We start from the raw sequence: 18,004 nt of genomic DNA, 5'->3' as shown, positions 1-18,004 counted from the left end.
TTACACATTGCCCAATGGCACGCATCGCGATGAGGTGGGCGAGCTAATCAACGCTTATTCCTCGCCCGAGGAATTAATGAACGCCAATAGTTATACTCGCAACTCGAGACCCTCACGACCTTCGGGCTTTAAGAATCGCAAGCTCTCGCCTAAGTCGCTCTCATCGTTAGCTGGTTAAGAGCAAGCGAGAATAGAGGCGCCTGAGCAGTCTCCGATTTTGTCCCAATTTTGTTTGTTAATATTTGTTAAGTTTATATCGTTTTTAACTACAAATTTTAATTCATCATTACAAAATGCATTTCAACAAAATATTGATTCATAAAAAATAAAATTTAGTTCAAGCCATAAACTTCAATTAAATATACCCTACTTTTTAGCTTGGAGCCAAACAAAATCTGATTAGATGGAATAGTTGCGCAAGTTAATGGTAATGTTAATAAAGCCCAGATTTTCAATTAATTTCACATCTTTTATGGGCTTGGCATTTGCCTGGAAGATATCTCAACTGATATAATTTCTTAAGTTATGAATAAAAAGTACACACTCACTCAATATTGAGCCACGCCCCACAGATTTCTTATGAATTTACTATAATTTATTACACAATGAATTCATTCAAGGTGGGCAAGAGATGAAAGCTTAACTTTATTGTTGCTATAATGAATATTGAGGCTTTTATACTTAACATTATAGCTGCCTCCCACTGTTTCCCTACAATATGCAGAAAACCTCTTTCAAATACTAGATACTAGAGGATAGATATGATTTTATAGATAGATGAGATTTGGCTGTTACATTTCATTGAGAAAGGTCATCTAGAACCAAAATTATTTAACAATGAAGTGGGTGTATGTGTGTGTGTGTGTGCATGTATAAAACAAGCGTATAATGAATGGAGCTCTACTCGTTGCTGATGATATTGTCTAGTCGGGCATTGCGGACTAGAGTTTTATTACCTGTTTTTATTGCAATATTGTCTTTTTTTTATTATTTTTTTAAGCTTATTTTTTATAGTTTTTTATAAAAAACCAATGCATACTTTGTCGCTTCTTTTCACAATTTTTAAAATGCTGCTACATACTTTTGTGATGGGCAAATGAAAACCTTTAAGTGCATAAATTGTGGCAACAAAATATACATAGATTCACATATTCTTGTATGTTTTCGGGAAAAGCAAATTTACTATCGAGCCTCGTTAAAACTGTATTGACTAATCTAAGAAATCAAGTCGATGCCTCCGGCTTCACTCTAAATGCTGCCATAGAGTTTATATGCCCGATACATATTTATTTATCATATACCATATATAAGAATAAGTCACTTATATAAGGATATATATATTATATATAATGCATAAATAATTATATATATGTATGTATATACTTCCTTACTATCCGTGTCCATGAAGTGAAGCCTCTGACTGGAAGTATGCAAAAAGTCAACAATGCTTCAACACAGTCTTCGTTTAATTTAAATGCATTTTTTTATTTTTTTTAAATCGGCGAATTATGTAATTAAAAAAATAAAAGAACTCATAAAAAGTTTGGATGACAGAGCGTGACATTTGCATATTGAAATTGCAATACGCATACAAAGTTATTCAGATGGGCTAGAACGAAGAGGGACAAACGGCTTAGACGAGGGAAAATTAAACAAAACTTGGCTTTAAGACATTGCCATTAACGCTCAAGTGCTAATTTAGCTGGCCCCTCCATGTCGACGTGGGTAAAGCTATACCAAAATAAGAAGTAAAAGAAAAAATACAAAAAAAAAACCAAATAAAAAAAATACGAAAATTAAAAGAAGCAGCAGATGCCATCGAGCTGTCGAAGAACCGGTAACCGAAACACCATCCGTCCAGATGTCTCTCTGCGTTTCTGCTGACCAAAGTCTGGCCAAGATCTGGCTGCTTGGATGACCTTGAAGATGCGAGCAACTTAATCTTAGCACATCTTAGCAGTTGTATCTATATTTATAGATATATAGGATCAGTGAAATTAAGAGCAGAAACTGTCAACGAGGACAGATTGATTGCTGTTAAGCGATACAATTTTCTCCACAATATTAAAAATAAAATGGACATTGGCTAAATGAAGATCAGAGGCACGTGCAATTTGCATAAACATAAAATTATTATTGAATCTCATTTTGCCACACAACAATATATATTTCAATTTATACATATTTTATATGTGAATTTTAAATCGTGAATTTTTGGTCAAACTAGTTAGTCTGTTGTCCACGTAATCGACTATCAGCCCATTTGCTATAAAAATCCAGGCAGTCTCTCCTATAAGCCACAATTACCGTTGATATCCCAAACGCGCTACACACCTATCTAAGCATGAAGTTTCTTATCATCTTCGTTGCTCTCTTTGCCCTGGCATTGGCCGAAAATTATGAGACTGATATTGAGAGTGCGCCAGAACCTGAGGAAATAATCAGCCAGTAAGTGATACGAATTGAGAGTCTTTAACCATATGCTGATCTTTGACTTTCCGTAATGCAGTTTCAAGTTTTCTGAATCTCTAGTTAAGACAGAGCAAGACGGCCCGAAATACACTATTTCCACCACTCCAGATGAGAATGGTAACTACCCAATAATTGAAACTGCGCCTGGTGCACCAACTGCCTAAGTGAAATCGAACTTGAATAAATTGAGTGGTTTATCAAATTTCTTGGTGTTTTTATTCGACAGAAGCAATATTTTCTTGAAACAGACATCTTTTAGTCAATCAACCAAACAGTCAATCAATCAATCAGTCGGTGAAAATTAATCTAGTCTAAAAGTTATTGATATTGATATTAGAAACACAAACAGCGGAAGGTCATTTGGTTTACTTCCTTATATTAACTTCAATTTTATTTTTGAACATGAGTGGAATATATATTAATTATATACGCACATATCTTATGGTCAATGTCAGCTGGAGAATGTCCTGTGTATAGATCAACAGTTCAGAGGCAGTCCGAAGTTTTGGGTATTGTATATAAAAGGTCGACATAGTCGAAAACTCGATTGACTGGCTTGCCAATTTGTAGCTTCTTCTTCTGTTTGTGCTGCTGCAACAGCCGCTGTTGCTGTAGCGGTCAACGAAGGTGGAATGCTCATACACACATACACACACATACATGTGAGAGAGCTGCAATTGCAATACATCAATCGAAGCTGGCTGCAAAGGCCGTTGCATATGTCAAGAGTCAAACTAGAGTCTTTAGCTTTTACCGATTTGCCAGTGGCTTTAACATCTAACTGGCATATGTATTCATAAATATATATGTATATATATATTGTATATATATATATATATATATATATATATTGTAAATTGTAGAATTTCGGACTTGCTGTGAACTTGCGGCCCTCTTAACTGTTACGCTGTAGCCATCCCATCGCCGATCAGAACCGCAGTTGAAATTATTATGCATTCAAATACATTGAACATCGTGTTACTTGGGCAATAAACCATCAGTTCGTATGGTCTTTACATATTCTACAAAAGACAAACTACTTACGCATTCATTTAACTAATATTCGGGCACTTAAAAAATTTTAAGTCGAATTTTTAATACGCTTGGAACCACCGGAATAAATAATTTAATTAATTTATTTATTATAAATAATATATATTGTGATTTTATAAATCATAGCAGAACACTTAAAATAATATTGCTTCTTAATTTTTTTTTATTTTGGCATCTTGTTATTCGTCCAAGTTGCATTTTGCTAAAACGTTTTTCAATACAATATTTTTATAGTTTTATACATTTTTTTAAAAAAAGTAAAATATATATATTTTTGATATTCTCTTGGAAAATCAAAGTTTTAATGTAATTTTTAAAATTATTAATATATTTTATTGGAAATATATGACAATAAAATTTCTAAATGAAATTTCTGGCTGTATTTATACTCAAAGTTGGATGGAAATATTTAATATCTAAATGGGCAGGCTTTAATTAAAATTATAGCAAAAGCCAAGCCAAGCATTGACCTTCGACTCATCGACAAGAATCTCAGTAAAATTCTCTATAAAATTATAAAAAAACAACAAATTTGATCATTGAGTAGCATATCCATTTCTTATTAGTCTTAAATCAACGTTTTCGATTTGAATATATTTAGATTGGATTGCTTCTGCCAAGTGCATCGGGCAGTTGGTGCAGCCAGAATGCGGATTTGGTAATGTCGCTTCAAAGATTCGCTTTAAATGTTACTTGTCGCAGCGACTTCTGAGGCTGGCGGCCGGGGGCTATTGGTGAACTGTTGGTAAATTAAATACATTACCGGACGACCGCGAGAGCCGTGTCTATGTATGTCTTCTGCCAGACAATTGTGCAAAAGCTTATGACGTTAGCAAATTCTGCGAGAGTGCGGGAGCTATATAAATGCACTGAAGATGCGGCACTGGCATCATTGGACGCTCAATAGTTCAGACAAACACACAAAACGCTCGACAAGATGGTGAAAATGGTAAATGGATAGCTGTTAATCGATAACCACATCGAGGATCAACGATAACTGATCAACTGTTACCTTTCCTATCCTTGAACAGATGCTAGTCGCTGCTCTGCTGCTCTTGGCTGCCGCCTGCTGCACCGCTCGTCCGCAGAACGACGTCGAGGTTGTGGAATACGAATCGGATAACATTGGCATTGGCGGCTACAAGTTCAGCTACAAGCTGAGCGATGGCACCACCCGCACCGAGGAGGCAGTTGTGAACAATGCGGGCACCGAAAACGAATCCCTATCGGTGCGTGGCTCCGTCAGCTGGGTGGCGCCCGACGGTCAGACCTATACAATCAATTTTGTGGCCGATGAGAATGGTTTCCAGCCGGAGGGCGCGCACCTGCCCAAGTAAGCCACATGGATAATGGGAGAAACTAAGAGAGAGAGAGGGAGCGAGCGGGAGAGAGGAATATAGAGTCCATGTTGTTTGTGCTGTGCAACAGTCAATCATTCATTCAATCAATCATTCAATCAGCCAGCCAGTCAGTCAGTCAGTCAGTGAAGTTTGTGTCGTGCATTGTAATTGTTAATCGCATTAAAGTTAAAATTTCTCTATGAATTTTATGTCTATTATTTTATTAGAACATGTAAGAACATTGCTGTTCGGCTGCAATCGACTGCATAATACTCGTTCAAAGAATAATGATCGACTTCTTGAGCTATCAGTTGAGGGCGAACATATTGATGCAAAGTCTAAAGCTGCGGAAAATATTGTCTATGAACCTGCATTTATATGTTTAAAATCTCTAGCCTCAAATGGTAACCTGTTGCCACGCCCTCAATGAGCGCAGCTTTCAAGACTCAAGACGAGCATTTTATGTCTGAATTTTAAGTATTTTAGCTTACGCTCGACCAGCGGCTAACCTTCCGAAAACATGTGGACGAGGTTACAAATCCAAAATGTTTTGTTTACTCAAGCCCAACTCAAGTAAACCTTAGACTAACAACCAAATACCTATAAATAAAAGTATGCTGGCTCCAATATGGAGATGTGTAATACAAGTCTACGACATCGCATCCAAATTTCACCCTAACAAAATAGGTACCCTTGGTCGGAGACATAATATGCATAAGACTAATACTAGCCAGATGACTCCGCCATAGAAAACTCAACAGGAACACACAAGTCTAGTTTTACATCTTATCAGCCAAGACTCTAGTACACAGCGAACTAGAATGATTTTCTTCTTTTACACATGCGAATAACAAATAAGACAAAGTATTTAAATGAAGTTAAGCAAAACCAAAAAACTGATATACTCCATTTAATTCGTGGACCTGTACAAAACTCTAAACTGTAAGTTGCTTTACTTGAACTTTTTTCGATTGAAGTTCAGGGAGCCAATTGGGCAACTCATTCACAATACGATATATACCGTTATTATATATATATATATATAATTTTGTTTTTTTTTTTTGGGAAATGCTTTATATATATTATTTATTATTTTATAACAACAATTAACTTAGATTTAAAGTTTCGGTATGTGTGCTCCCTCGGGCTGGAAGCCATTCTGATCGGCCACATAGTTGACGGCGTAGACGACGCCATCATCACCCACATAGGAGAAGCTGCCCTTCACAGAGATGGCCTCGTCCTCGGTGCCAGCATTGGTAAGGGTTCCCTGTTCCTCGCGCTTGGTGCCGTCGCTTGTCTCCAGCTTCAGATCATAGCCATCGGGTCTCACATCAGACTCTAGGTTAACGATTTGGGCTGCATTATCGGGAAGGGGCACAGACAAGGATGTGGCCAGGCACAGGCTGAGGCAGACGATGGCTAAAGCGAACTTCATGTTTGGACTGCTGGTAACAACGTTATGTGGTCTGAGCTATGCGAACGCCTTTTTATACCAACTGGCGACAGCCGCAGCTAATAAAATTAACACATTTTTTTTCTTTATGTAAACATTGTTTGTTGTTTTGTTTTGTTTTTTTTCTTGGTTATCATGGTTATCTATGTTGAGGCCAATATGTGTTAATTGTCGCCTCTGGAAGCTTTGCTCAATGCAGACCAAACCCGAAAAATGCAAAGCAAATAATTTATATATATATAAAAGATATAAAATATATCAATGGATATATACATAATATATATTATTATTTTCATTTTCATCATCAATGATGATAATTCCATGATAAGTCATATGCACTAAATTATGTACGTATACGTACTAAAATATGTGCCTATATACACTAAGCCATGCCTGCACATGTGTGTACTAAAATATGCCCATATGCGTACTAAAATATGTTCATATATGTGCTAAAAAATAGTTTGAGCCAACATAAACTGACGCCCATATTCAGCGGCGTGACTATGTCAATTAAAATCTATATCGTCATTAGAATGATCATTATTGTGCTCATAATCATTGGCATTACTATTACAATTATGCTTTTATACCATTAAATTTAATTTAATACTATTGTTTTTATAAATAAATATACATTTATAGATCTTGTTTTAATTTGTCTTTTAGACTAGAAGTTTTACATATTTAGATTTGATTAAATATTGGTCAGCTACTGACTGATTATTAATGCTATATCAGTTTGCTCTCACTGGGTGTGTGCAGCATATGTGGTGGTTGAATGAATGATTGATTGATTGACTTGAGTTTTTAGTATTGTTTGTGCTGACTAATAAAATATGCGACTCATTGACTGATTGATGCCCAGTCGAAATGGTTGATTTTTAACTAAACTTATTTTCTAAACTTTTCAAAAAGTGAAAAATACATGTCCCGATTGAGCTGCTGGAATGTGTGATCGTCTGACTGACTGATTATATCAACAAACTTTTGCTAAGAATTTTTACTAAAAAATTTGATAAGGTAATCAATTTATTTAAATTCGATTTCGATTTGACCTCAACGGAATAAGTCCCATCATAGAACCCTATAGCTTTCACTTGAGTGTCATCAGAATTGTCGAATCTGTATTAGGCAGACCTAAACATTAGCTTATGCTACAGAACTCTTTCCATGTGTATCACTTAAGCGTATTTGAAACCATCTGCAGAGGGACTGCCAATGATGCAATGGAATATTAAAGGTAATCGTAATTTATAAGAGAGACTTCCTTCGTATTTATAGTAAATAAACTGATAGTCGTGGACAGCAAATTGGCCAACAGTTGGTCAAAAATTCATAGTTTAAGAAGCGCATACATAAGAAATATGTATTTATATATTTTATATATACATAGATGTTTGACAAAATGAGCTTCAAAAACTATTTGCATAATATTGGTTTGAAGAATACAGATTTGCAATGCTGATTATTGATTAACTGAGCTCAAACTGGCTTGTAGAGTTTTTGATCTTGTTGAATATTAGTTAAACTAGAAGTGTAGATTAAGTAAATATAATGTTGTACAAATAATCAATATACTTAAGTCTTTTTAAGTGGAGACATCTAGTGAGAAAGGTGGAAGTTGTCGAAAAAAAAAAAACAAGTTTACAAAATATATAAAAATTGTCTACGCTAATAGTTACGATTTTCATTTCAACTTGAAATAAACTATGTCTATCTATTAGCAGATTCTTCTTGGCAAACAACATGATATTTATATTTATATATATATGTATGTATTATGGCTGCCGATGGTTATAATGATCAGCATGATTATGATGGCGATAATGAGGATTTTATTTTTTTTTTTGTGGTTGAGGCAGGTAAAAATGCTTCATACATTAGCAGTCGGGTCGTCACTCCGGTGACCGGTTTGTTGGACGGCATTTCTGCTTACCAAATAGGAAACCTCCTTTTTCTTGGACTGCTTTCTATTCTGGCCCCATGACTTATCTCACATTTACTTAACCTTCAAGGTGGGAGTCTTTGTATATGTTCTAGCTTATCACTACCATTTGTGTTTCTCCGTCCGGGTCGCACTATTTCCGCCTCAACGTCACAGACTCTTTTCCAAGCTGTCACACATTTGCTCTACTCTTGTCTTTACCCTTCTTCTGTCCACCTTTCATTTCCTAATGAAGATATTGATGAAGTCAATGCTGATGGCAATAATAATCGAAACGATATTGACGATCATGATGTCACAGCTGATGATGAATGACAAGCTGAATCGATATAGTCACATACATTCCTCCGACTGTCTGTCCGTCTGTGCACAAAAGCTTGAAGTGTATATGACGGTATGCTGTAATCATTTCTATATTATCACTACAAGTTAGAAACTTCAACTTTAGCTATGGCATCAACACACTCTGACTAAGAAAGACCTATCTAAAGCCTATTCTAAGCCTATTCAAATATCATTTTTTGTTGTTGTAATATATGTCTGCTCATATGTTGTTTGTAATGTATGTAGAAAACAATTATTGGAGTGACTGAAAAGCCTCTCGAGATTAGAGCAGTCGAACTGTTTTATACAAATTTCAGCATATTGTATGCCTTTCCATTTCCATTCCTTTAGAAATCCTGCGAGCAGAAACTATGTCCTTATGTGTATGCTTGCATTATACCATTTTTATTAAATAAAATATATAAATTCAACTTCTAGGAAGTAAGAACAGCTCTTGTGTAATGAAATGTAGGTAATTTAGTGGCTAATTGGCACATTGGGCAAGTGAGCGCCCTCGGGCTGGAAGCCATTCTCATCGGCCACATAGTTCACAGTGTAGACCTGGCCGTCGTCAGCGGTAAAGGAGTAGGAGCCACGGACAGCGATCGATTCGTTCTCACTGCCGGCGTTGTTCAGAGTGCCCTCCTCATCGTGCTTCTGGCCATCGCTGGTCTCCCAGCTTTTGAGAGAGCAGGATATGTGTTTAGAGAATCGAATAATGGCTGGCGACTATGAGCTCTCAGCTTACCCAAACTTGTAGCCACCGGGCTGGACATCGGACTGCAGGCGCACAATCTGTGCTTGCTGGCTATTATCCAGGGGAGCAGCCAGAACGACGGCCAGGATGGCGGCGAAGACAATAGCGATTGTATATTTCATATTGTTTGACTTTGAATTGCGAACGCGAACTACGGACTGTGAACTGTAGTTGACTTGTGATGTCTACAACGGCTGTCCACGGGCTTTTTATACCCAAAATAGCTGATGCTGAGTGTCCACCAAATAAATGACTACAATACGATATAAATGAAGAAAAGTTTTGTCCAAAAACCGATGATAAAAAATAAATAAAAATGACTAATTACACAGCTCAAGCGCATCAGCTAACAAATTGGCTTGAAAACGTACCAACAGGTCTCTCTAGTCTGCGTGTGAAACGCAAAAAAAAAAAAAAAAAACAAAGCTGAGCTTAAACAACAACAACAATAATCGATAATAACAAAAACTTCTAAGGCAAACAAAACAAAGATGTTCATAGGAAATATCACAGAGATCATTATGATATGCCACGTTTATCATAATCAACTCGATAATCATTATCGTTGCGACGAATTTGCATTTTTCGTAAATCAATCAAAAAGCTTCAATTTCATTTTGGACATATTTCAGATAGATATGTATATCTCCACACGGGCAACGCGCATTTACCCTACAGCAGTAAAGCTCAATGAAAACAAGTGTTGTCTACCAAAGAAATATTCATATATATATATATATATATATATATATATATATATATATATATATATATATATATATATATATATATATTTAAATATATTAATCGTTTTCCAATAGCTCTTAGCTCTACCGGAAATAAAACAACAATTTTACAAGCAATCTTCGTTGGTAATTGAAATCTGTGTCAAAGCCAATAAATACGATTTAGAAATTATATATTTTAGCTCATCTTATAAAATACTAAGTTAAGCGTTTGATTTACCTTTAAAATTTTTAAAAACATGTTTTTGTTTTTAATCATATATTTCTAATTCTTTTTTTTGTGCTTTATTTCAGTTGATTATTGGTTTTCTTTTAATTTTGTTCTGTCTTATTTCAAGTTTCACGTATAAAATATAAATTATTTATTCATAAAATATGCATTGTTCAAAGAGATGTTCGCTTGCTTAGCCGCTGAAAAGGTCAAATCCTGGTTATCAATGTTTGATTTGTGACTCTGTTCTCTAGCTGAAATTCATTAGGGGTATTCCTGCCAGTACTAGAATCTTGAATGCTTTCCAATTTGTAATCTCTAATGAGTTTGTCGTTCGCATTACACTTGTCTAACTATTAATAATACATTTACTAACATCTTTATTTGTCAATAAATTGACCTAATAACATATGCTAATTAGCTCTAATTATTATTATTTAACTATGATGCTCAGCCAAGTTCGATAAGTAAATTCTACTTTCATTTTTACTGGTTATATTTTTATGTTAATAAGGCATATCTGGTTGCATGCTTTGTCCAGTTTATCTAGTTTGCGTGAATGCAGTTTTGTTTTCAAATCGTATTGTTTCATTTTTTCGGGTTATTACCTAATTTTGTTATAAATACCTAGCCAATCTGTGTTATTAGTTACAGTTACCTTTGAAATCTCAAACAAGCTACAAATCTATCTCGACATGAAGTTCCTCATTGTCTTCGTTGCTCTGTTCGCTCTGGCATTGGCTGCCCCCACAGATGTTGAAATTGTGCACCAGGAATCTGATGTCCAGCCTAATGGTTTCAAGAACTCGTAAGTAATGCGCATTGAGGGAGTCCTTAAGCATTTGCTGACCTTTAGCTCTGCTTAATACAGAGTGGCGTTGACTGATGGATCTAAGGCAGAGTCCCAAGGTGAACTTAAGAACGCAGGCACAGAACATGAGGCAATTTCAGTCAAAGGCTCGTTCAGCTATGTTGCTCCTGATGGTCAGGTATACACTGTAACCTACACTGCCGATGAGAATGGTTTCCAGCCACAGGGTGCGCACCTTCCGATTGTCTAAAAAGGGACATGAACTTTAAATAAATGGATTTTTTCATCAACTATTTGGCATTTTTACCTACTTAACTAGCTTGTACTCTAGTTAGCTTATCAGGCAGTCAATCAGTGTAGTATAAGATGTTTTGATAGCTGTGTTCTGCCCATGCTCATCGCATCCCAAGTTGGATTGCAATCAGGAGCATATGCCATTGCATCTTGAGCATATTCCTGTATGTGACGTGAAAGGTGAAAGACCTAACTGCATTTCAAAGTATCCTCGATGCTCCGAATAACTTTTCTTTGACTACTGCAACATTCACTGGTCTCTTCTTCTTCACACTGACATGATGCCCGACGCCACCGTGCCAGACAGATATCTATATAACTGGATATTGAAAAGCATCGTGGCAATCTTAAGAGTATCCCTTGCTTTCCTGAAAGAGCTCTAGTTGCAAGCTGCAACGTGGATTTGCTTCATCTATACCAATACGTTGCATGGTATTTATCGTCAGCGTGGCAGCAGGCAGCCAGTATCTTGAGACATTTTTCGATTGATTTGAAATCTCTGATGAGCTAGCTCAGTACGTCTCATCGTGGACAATAAGACATTAGCTGACAGACTGACCTACTATTTTTAGACTGTAACCCGTCTAGAACTAGGCTCAATTAAGTCGTATAGACATGTATGAATTTAGTTTTTACCGGTTATATTATTATGATAATAAGGCGTATCTGATTGCATGGTTTCTGCCAGTTAATCTAGTTTGTATGATGATTTTCTACCGAAGCTAAGCATAAATTAATTTCTATGCATAATTTTAAATTCTTCAATATTTATTTTGCTTTTGTGAATACAAATCCATTTTACCTATAAATACATCGCGAATCTATGTTGATACTTATAGTTACCTTTGAAATCTCAAACGCACTACACATCTGCTAAAACATGAAGTTCCTCATCGTCTTCGTCGCTCTCTTCGCCCTGGCCCTCGCCGCCCCTCCTGCTGCTGACGTTTCAGTTGTGGAGCAGAAATCAGATGTTCAGGCTGATGGTTTCAAAGCCAAGTAAGTAATGCACATGGTGAGAATCCTTAAGCATTTGCTGATCCTTAACTTTCCCTAATACAGATTGGTGTTAAGTAATGGCGTTAAGGAAGAGTCCGAAGGTCAACTTAAGGACATTGGCACAGAGAATGAGGCATTCTCCGTTAAGGGTTCGTACTCCTTTGTTGATGACGATGGTGTGACGTACGAGGTTAACTACATTGCCGATGAGAACGGTTTCCAGCCACAGGGTGCTCATTTGCCCGTAGCCTAAAAAGCGAATTTGAATTTGAAATAAATTGATTGTTTTATAAATGTTGTTTGTACTTTTATTTGTATAACTAATGAAATCAGTCAGTAGCCAATCATCAATCCGTCAGCCAGTCAGTGAAGATTAACAGTTTATATATAGTACATATGTAGCTATATAATGTATCTAAAGAATGGCGTTCTCTCAATCCTTAAATAGTCAATCAGAGCAACACATTTGAAAATTTGCAAATAATAAAACGAAATAATAATAAATAATATGAAATATTAATTAAAAAGAGTTTCAACTGAGCATCTGATTGATCAAGGAGTCAGTCAATCTGGACAGCAATTCCGCTTTCAAAACACAGCTAATTGAGATGGAAGTTAAAACTGATGGCATTTTATTCAATATGACAATGAGTTTGCTAATGCTGTTTGTTTGTTTGATTTGCTTGAGAAATGATTTTGTTTGATCTTAGACCTAGTTAACATATGGATGTTGCATGACTGGACGCCGTCTGATGTGTGCTGTGCGCTGTGTGTGTTTATTGAACGGCACGGGGCAAATGATCGCCTTCTGGCTGGAAGCCATTCTCATCGGCCACATACTTGAGTGTATAGGTCTGGCCGTCGTCTCCCACGTAGCTGTAGAAGCCACGCACAGCGATTGCCTCGTGGTCGGTGCCCACGTTCTTCAGCTGACCCTCCTCCTGATGTGACTTGCCGTCGGTTGTCTCCACGCTGTTTCGTCGAAGATGAACGCAGTGGACCAGTGAGGAAGAGAAACCAGTTTTAATTTTGTTGACCTTGACACAGTCCGCGCTGTACAAGCGATACGCACCTAAACTTATAGCTCTCCGGCTGCACATCGGAATCGTAGCGCAGCACCTGAGCCTCTTGCTGAGCTGCGGGCGGGGCTGCCTGCACCGAAACGCAGGCCAGGCAAACGAGAGCAGCGGCAAAGGCGTACGAGTATTTCATCTTGCTGATTGGTGGTTGGCTGTTGGTGGTTGGTTTGTGTTGTGGTGCGCACAAGGAGCTTGCAGTCAATGCATGCCAAACTTAAAAGCAGGGCCCAATTTATAGCCAGACTCCTGCCGAAAGATTGCCAAAAAATCAAAAGAAACGAAAGACAAAGGGAAAAGAAAATAAAGGCAAATGTAGTAAAATCCAGATATACAAAAGGTAGTTATGTACTCGCATTCGTACTCGCATATACATGTGGCTAAACCCGTTTTCCTGTGGCCAACCTTTATTACTTAACTTGGCTTGTCTTTTGCCAATTGGCTTTGATTGATTGCAGCCAGACCTCACCCAACTTTTTGTCTTTTTTTGCCAGCGAGTCTCAGCTAGGCGTGAATTGGGATAGCCAATGACGGAGAGCTATATAGATATAATCATTGCCTGCTAACTGGGTCACATGTATTTGGCTCAAGTGCAAGTGAAATGCTCAAATCTTTAAAAACAAATCTCTGAAATTTCAGCGTTGATTATCTTATCTACATACATTTGGCATTTGAAGAGCTTGTTTGCGCTTGGCATCTACGTTTGTTGTTCGTCTGTCTGAATCAATTTACCGAACTAACAAATCGACTGCAAAACAAATTCGAAATGTTTTTTGGTTATGCAGAAAATGTTAAATAAAAATATGTATCTATGAGAATAGAAAGCTCAAGCTGAAGACAAATCCTTAAGCCAGCATATATATACATCTCTATATTTATATATATATCTATATATATACATATACTTTAGATGAACGGTCGACTTAATTTTAAAAATAGCTCCAGTTTTTTATACAAGTATAAGTTGAGTCCTAAATTTAATGCAATTTGCATCAAATTAATTTGATCTCGTTTTGTTTTTCGATCTGTTATTAATATTCAAAAAATATATATTTTTGCAATGCTAAATTTTAGTCGCTCGAACACAGCGATGCAGTAGAGTTGGAAACGTTGCCAGCTATGATCCGACCCCAGATTCTCGGCCTTATCATTCTGCTGGCCATCTCTATATGTTGCAACGTGGAAGCGGCTCCCAGTGGCAGCAAGACCAAGGCTCATATGCTGAAGTTTGAGAACGGAAATGGCTATGCCTTCTAGTAGGTGTTCAGATGTCACTGCAAGCAATAAGTAAATAAACTAAGCAAGTGTGTTTCGCATTAGTTACGAGACGATCGACGGCATATCGCGACAGGAGACGGCCGAGCTGAAGCATGCTGGCACCGACTTGGAGGCCATTGCGGTACAAGGCAGCATCCACTGGGTGGAGCCCAATGGCGTCCATTACGAGCTCAGCTATCTGGCGGACGAGAATGGCTTTCAGCCACAAGCCAAGACTGAGCCGCCTCTAAAATCTGATCACTGATCTCATGTGTTAAATGTTAAAAGATGACCATAAATATTTATATATATATATATAAATATATGTATATATATATATATATATATATATATATATATATATATATTTGTATATCGTATTGATTGTCGATTTCTGATAAGCTCTGCGCATCAATTTTCATACGTTAAATTAATTCTAACACAGCATTAAATTAGCATATGGCTTTGTATGAAATATATGTATGTGTATGCATTTAAAATATTATTTTACTTCGTCAAGACGCGGGCTAAATACACTAGTTTTAGATATGCTTGGAACTAGGTTGACTGATAATGCCTATAATAAGCTGTAGATCATATAGATCACTAATAGATCACATACCTATAGGCAATAGCAGTTAGTCAGATAATGATCTATGTATGCTTAAAGAAGAGTTTCTGATCTATAGGCAAACATAATACATATGTGATCAAGCATCTATGATCAGTATGTCCTATATGATCTATAGCATTTTTATATATATATTATATATAATTTAATTTTTTGCAGGGTTACATGAGATCTTTTTCATATGATAGAGCTGTTCCTTATGATCAATAAATGTCATATGGTGTGCAGCATTCACTATATATGCTTTAGAATCTGTATGATCTCTATCTGATATATAAGTTGTATATGCCAATGGCAAGCGCAGATTGCCGTGGGTCAAACTAGTTAGCATAGTGAAAAGGCCCCTGTTTGAGGGCATACTTAAGTAAACCCGTTGCTCCGACAGTTATGGCCGTTGCGTTAACAGAGTCAGCTGGCCAGGGCCGGAACCGGTTCAATAAACACGCTTTAACAAAGACGGCAACGAAAGTGAGAACTGCACGGCAACAGCAGCTAAGAAAATAATATAAAAATAAAAAAATAAAAAAACAGCAAAAACCAGAGTCAGCTTGAGCTAAAGGGCAAACTAGTGCAGCTGGGGCCCAGCAGCTCATTGTTGGGCAATTAACGCGCGGCGCATCTTTTGGCCGAACGCCTCATTTATCAATCGTTAACTGCAAAACAATCAAACATTGTCGAGAGTTACGTTTGTACGTAACGTGGACGACCAAAAGCTGATTGATGACCAGCCCAGGGAGCGGCAGACGGCCAGAGAGATGGACAGCAGCAGCAGCCACTGTTGAAGGTGCTACATCACATTACGCATACGCCCTGTTCAACCAGCAGTTACAGCCGCCTATTCGTGTTTTCTTCTTCTTCTTCGTCTTCTGTTTCTTTTGCTTTTGTTTTATTGACTAAGGTCATCAACACACAGATACACATCGAGCTGTTGCTTGAATCTCGTGTCGCTTCTTCAGTTAACAAGTTATGCTCGCCCCCGCCCGTCGCAGTCAACAGATTGCAATGCAGCCTCTATATCTTGGGCTTTTTTTAAGGTCAACTTTATAAAAATTGTGTCACCTGCTGATGTATATACATATATATGACTGTAAATTACGATTAAGTTCTATGCATGCTAAAAGTTTTCAGAAATACATTAAAAATTATCAGAGAAAAAAAACTTAGAAGAATTGATATACATTTTATATGTATTTTTATATATATCTCTGAAGGCTGCTTGACATTAAGCTGATAAAAAATATCATAAAATTTTATGTTATTCGTGGCAGACAAGAAAATTTATAATATTTTATCTGATTTTTTTTTATTAATCAGTCAAGTGTTGCCTAATCACAATAAAAAATATATATTTATAAAAAATATATTATATATTATATATTTATATATTTTTCGCATATAATAAACTATTTTTTTCTTTATATTATATGCCTAAGCTAAGTTTCACAAGAGCTTGGCCCTGGACAAAACTAGATCTTATCTATTAGCTAGTTATGATAATATCTTCTTTGTGTACGATATCAACTGTTTCCTGCTAAGGCTAAGCTTCCTAAATTAAGCTGCAATTAAGCTAACTACAATGTTTATATATATTTCATAAATTTTGTTTCATTAATTTTTAATTTTTTATTTTTGGGATTTTTCTGTAAGTAAATTCAGTCGTTGACCTATTGCCATAGTTAGCCAAACACGCGCGACTGTGCAAATATTTGCTAGCACATTTCATTATCACTTATTCATTGCGCATTGATGTTGATCATGATTGGGCAGTGGCAGAGGAGACTCTTGATGGCCAATTGAAATGAGATTTGAGTCTACATCAAATGTTTAATGGGTTTTGTGGCTTGTTCAATTAAAAGCTTTAGGCACACATAAAAACACGCACACACACGCACACTCATTAGCATAGCCACTTGTGTGTGCGTTAAAGGCGAATGTTATGGCTACCTTATCTTATGTCTGCTCGTGTGCTTGTGTGTGTGGTAGTATAGGTGCACTCTGGTTTCTGTCAGACGAGCCACTATAAATACCTGCCGATCTCATTAGCGGACGCCACATTATTCGTTTGCCTCTAACCGTGACAGCTTTGGTAGCGCGTCGTGAATTCTTGAACAATCAAGCTAAAGCCCAAATTGAAATTTTTAAAATGCATACCATCAGTGCTTGTGCCTTTGTCCTCTGCGCCTTTGTGCTCGTATCTAGCTGCTTCGCGGCGCCTTTGGATGACTCGAAGTCGGCCCAGGTGTTGCGCTACGATAATGATAACATCGGCGTCGGCGGCTACAATTTCGCGTGCGTATACACATAAAAGGATATGAACAGAATATGGTATAATACGAATTCTCTTTTTGCAGCTATGAGACAAGCGATGGAGTCTCACGTCAGGAGCAGGGAGAGCTGAAGAATGTCGGCACCGAACAGGAAGCGCTCAGTGTGCGCGGTACCATCAGCTGGGTGGCGGCCGATGGCCAGACCTACTCGCTCAACTATATTGCCGACGAGAACGGCTTCCAGCCACAGGGCGAACACTTGCCACACAACTAAACGCCAAAGCCTCCAATAAAAATCAATAGTTTCTCCATAAAATAAAACAGTTTAAAATAAAATGCTAAAAATGAACAAATTACTGATA

General features: G+C 37.0%; 8 protein-coding genes across 8 annotated transcripts; 5 read left to right on the top strand and 3 right to left on the bottom strand.

The window, feature by feature from the left end:
* Positions 1-6,303, bottom strand: LOC111600522 (larval cuticle protein 65Ag1-like). Its single transcript, XM_023316657.2, has 2 exons — positions 5,990-6,303; positions 1-22 (listed from the first exon to the last, which is right to left on the bottom strand). The coding sequence occupies exons 1-2, from the start codon at positions 6,301-6,303 to the stop codon at positions 1-3; spliced, it is 336 nt and encodes a 111-aa protein (XP_023172425.2).
* On the top strand, positions 4,395-5,014 carry LOC111600490 (endocuticle structural protein SgAbd-6-like). The gene is made up of 2 exons (XM_023316617.2): positions 4,395-4,474; positions 4,557-5,014. Exons 1-2 carry the CDS (start codon positions 4,463-4,465, stop codon positions 4,860-4,862), a joined length of 318 nt encoding a protein of 105 aa, XP_023172385.1. The 5' UTR covers positions 4,395-4,462; the 3' UTR covers positions 4,863-5,014.
* Positions 6,304-9,070: 2,767 nt separating the features above from the next.
* On the bottom strand, positions 9,071-9,501 carry LOC111600507 (larval cuticle protein 65Ag1). Its single transcript, XM_023316635.2, has 2 exons — positions 9,342-9,501; positions 9,071-9,272 (listed from the first exon to the last, which is right to left on the bottom strand). Exons 1-2 carry the CDS (start codon positions 9,470-9,472, stop codon positions 9,071-9,073), a joined length of 333 nt encoding a protein of 110 aa, XP_023172403.1. The 5' UTR covers positions 9,473-9,501.
* Positions 9,502-10,983: 1,482 nt separating this feature from the next.
* Positions 10,984-11,368, top strand: LOC111600499 (larval cuticle protein 65Ag1-like). The gene is made up of 2 exons (XM_023316626.2): positions 10,984-11,115; positions 11,179-11,368. Exons 1-2 carry the CDS (start codon positions 11,003-11,005, stop codon positions 11,366-11,368), a joined length of 303 nt encoding a protein of 100 aa, XP_023172394.2. The 5' UTR covers positions 10,984-11,002.
* Positions 11,369-12,270: 902 nt separating this feature from the next.
* LOC111600505 (larval cuticle protein 65Ag1-like) lies at positions 12,271-12,664 on the top strand. The gene is made up of 2 exons (XM_023316633.2): positions 12,271-12,411; positions 12,475-12,664. Exons 1-2 carry the CDS (start codon positions 12,293-12,295, stop codon positions 12,662-12,664), a joined length of 309 nt encoding a protein of 102 aa, XP_023172401.2. The 5' UTR covers positions 12,271-12,292.
* Positions 12,665-13,187: 523 nt separating this feature from the next.
* On the bottom strand, positions 13,188-13,623 carry LOC111600497 (larval cuticle protein 65Ag1). The gene is made up of 2 exons (XM_023316625.2): positions 13,484-13,623; positions 13,188-13,383 (listed from the first exon to the last, which is right to left on the bottom strand). The coding sequence occupies exons 1-2, from the start codon at positions 13,621-13,623 to the stop codon at positions 13,188-13,190; spliced, it is 336 nt and encodes a 111-aa protein (XP_023172393.2).
* A 983-nt stretch (positions 13,624-14,606) lies between these two features.
* Positions 14,607-15,009, top strand: LOC111600496 (endocuticle structural protein SgAbd-6-like). Its single transcript, XM_023316624.2, has 2 exons — positions 14,607-14,743; positions 14,808-15,009. The coding sequence occupies exons 1-2, from the start codon at positions 14,607-14,609 to the stop codon at positions 15,007-15,009; spliced, it is 339 nt and encodes a 112-aa protein (XP_023172392.2).
* A 2,440-nt stretch (positions 15,010-17,449) lies between these two features.
* LOC111600492 (endocuticle structural protein SgAbd-6-like) lies at positions 17,450-17,916 on the top strand. The gene is made up of 2 exons (XM_023316620.2): positions 17,450-17,664; positions 17,727-17,916. The coding sequence occupies exons 1-2, from the start codon at positions 17,519-17,521 to the stop codon at positions 17,914-17,916; spliced, it is 336 nt and encodes a 111-aa protein (XP_023172388.2). The 5' UTR covers positions 17,450-17,518.
* The last annotated feature ends 88 nt before the right edge of the window (positions 17,917-18,004 follow it).

The sequence above is a fragment of the Drosophila hydei genome, unplaced genomic scaffold, assembly GCF_003285905.1.
Source record: "Drosophila hydei strain 15085-1641.00,03,60 unplaced genomic scaffold, DhydRS2 tig00000283-arrow-arrow-pilon, whole genome shotgun sequence".
NCBI classification, from domain to species: domain Eukaryota; kingdom Metazoa; phylum Arthropoda; class Insecta; order Diptera; family Drosophilidae; genus Drosophila; species Drosophila hydei.
The sequence above is the reverse complement of the archived record's forward strand: the minus strand, read 5'-3'. Positions and strand labels throughout refer to the sequence as shown.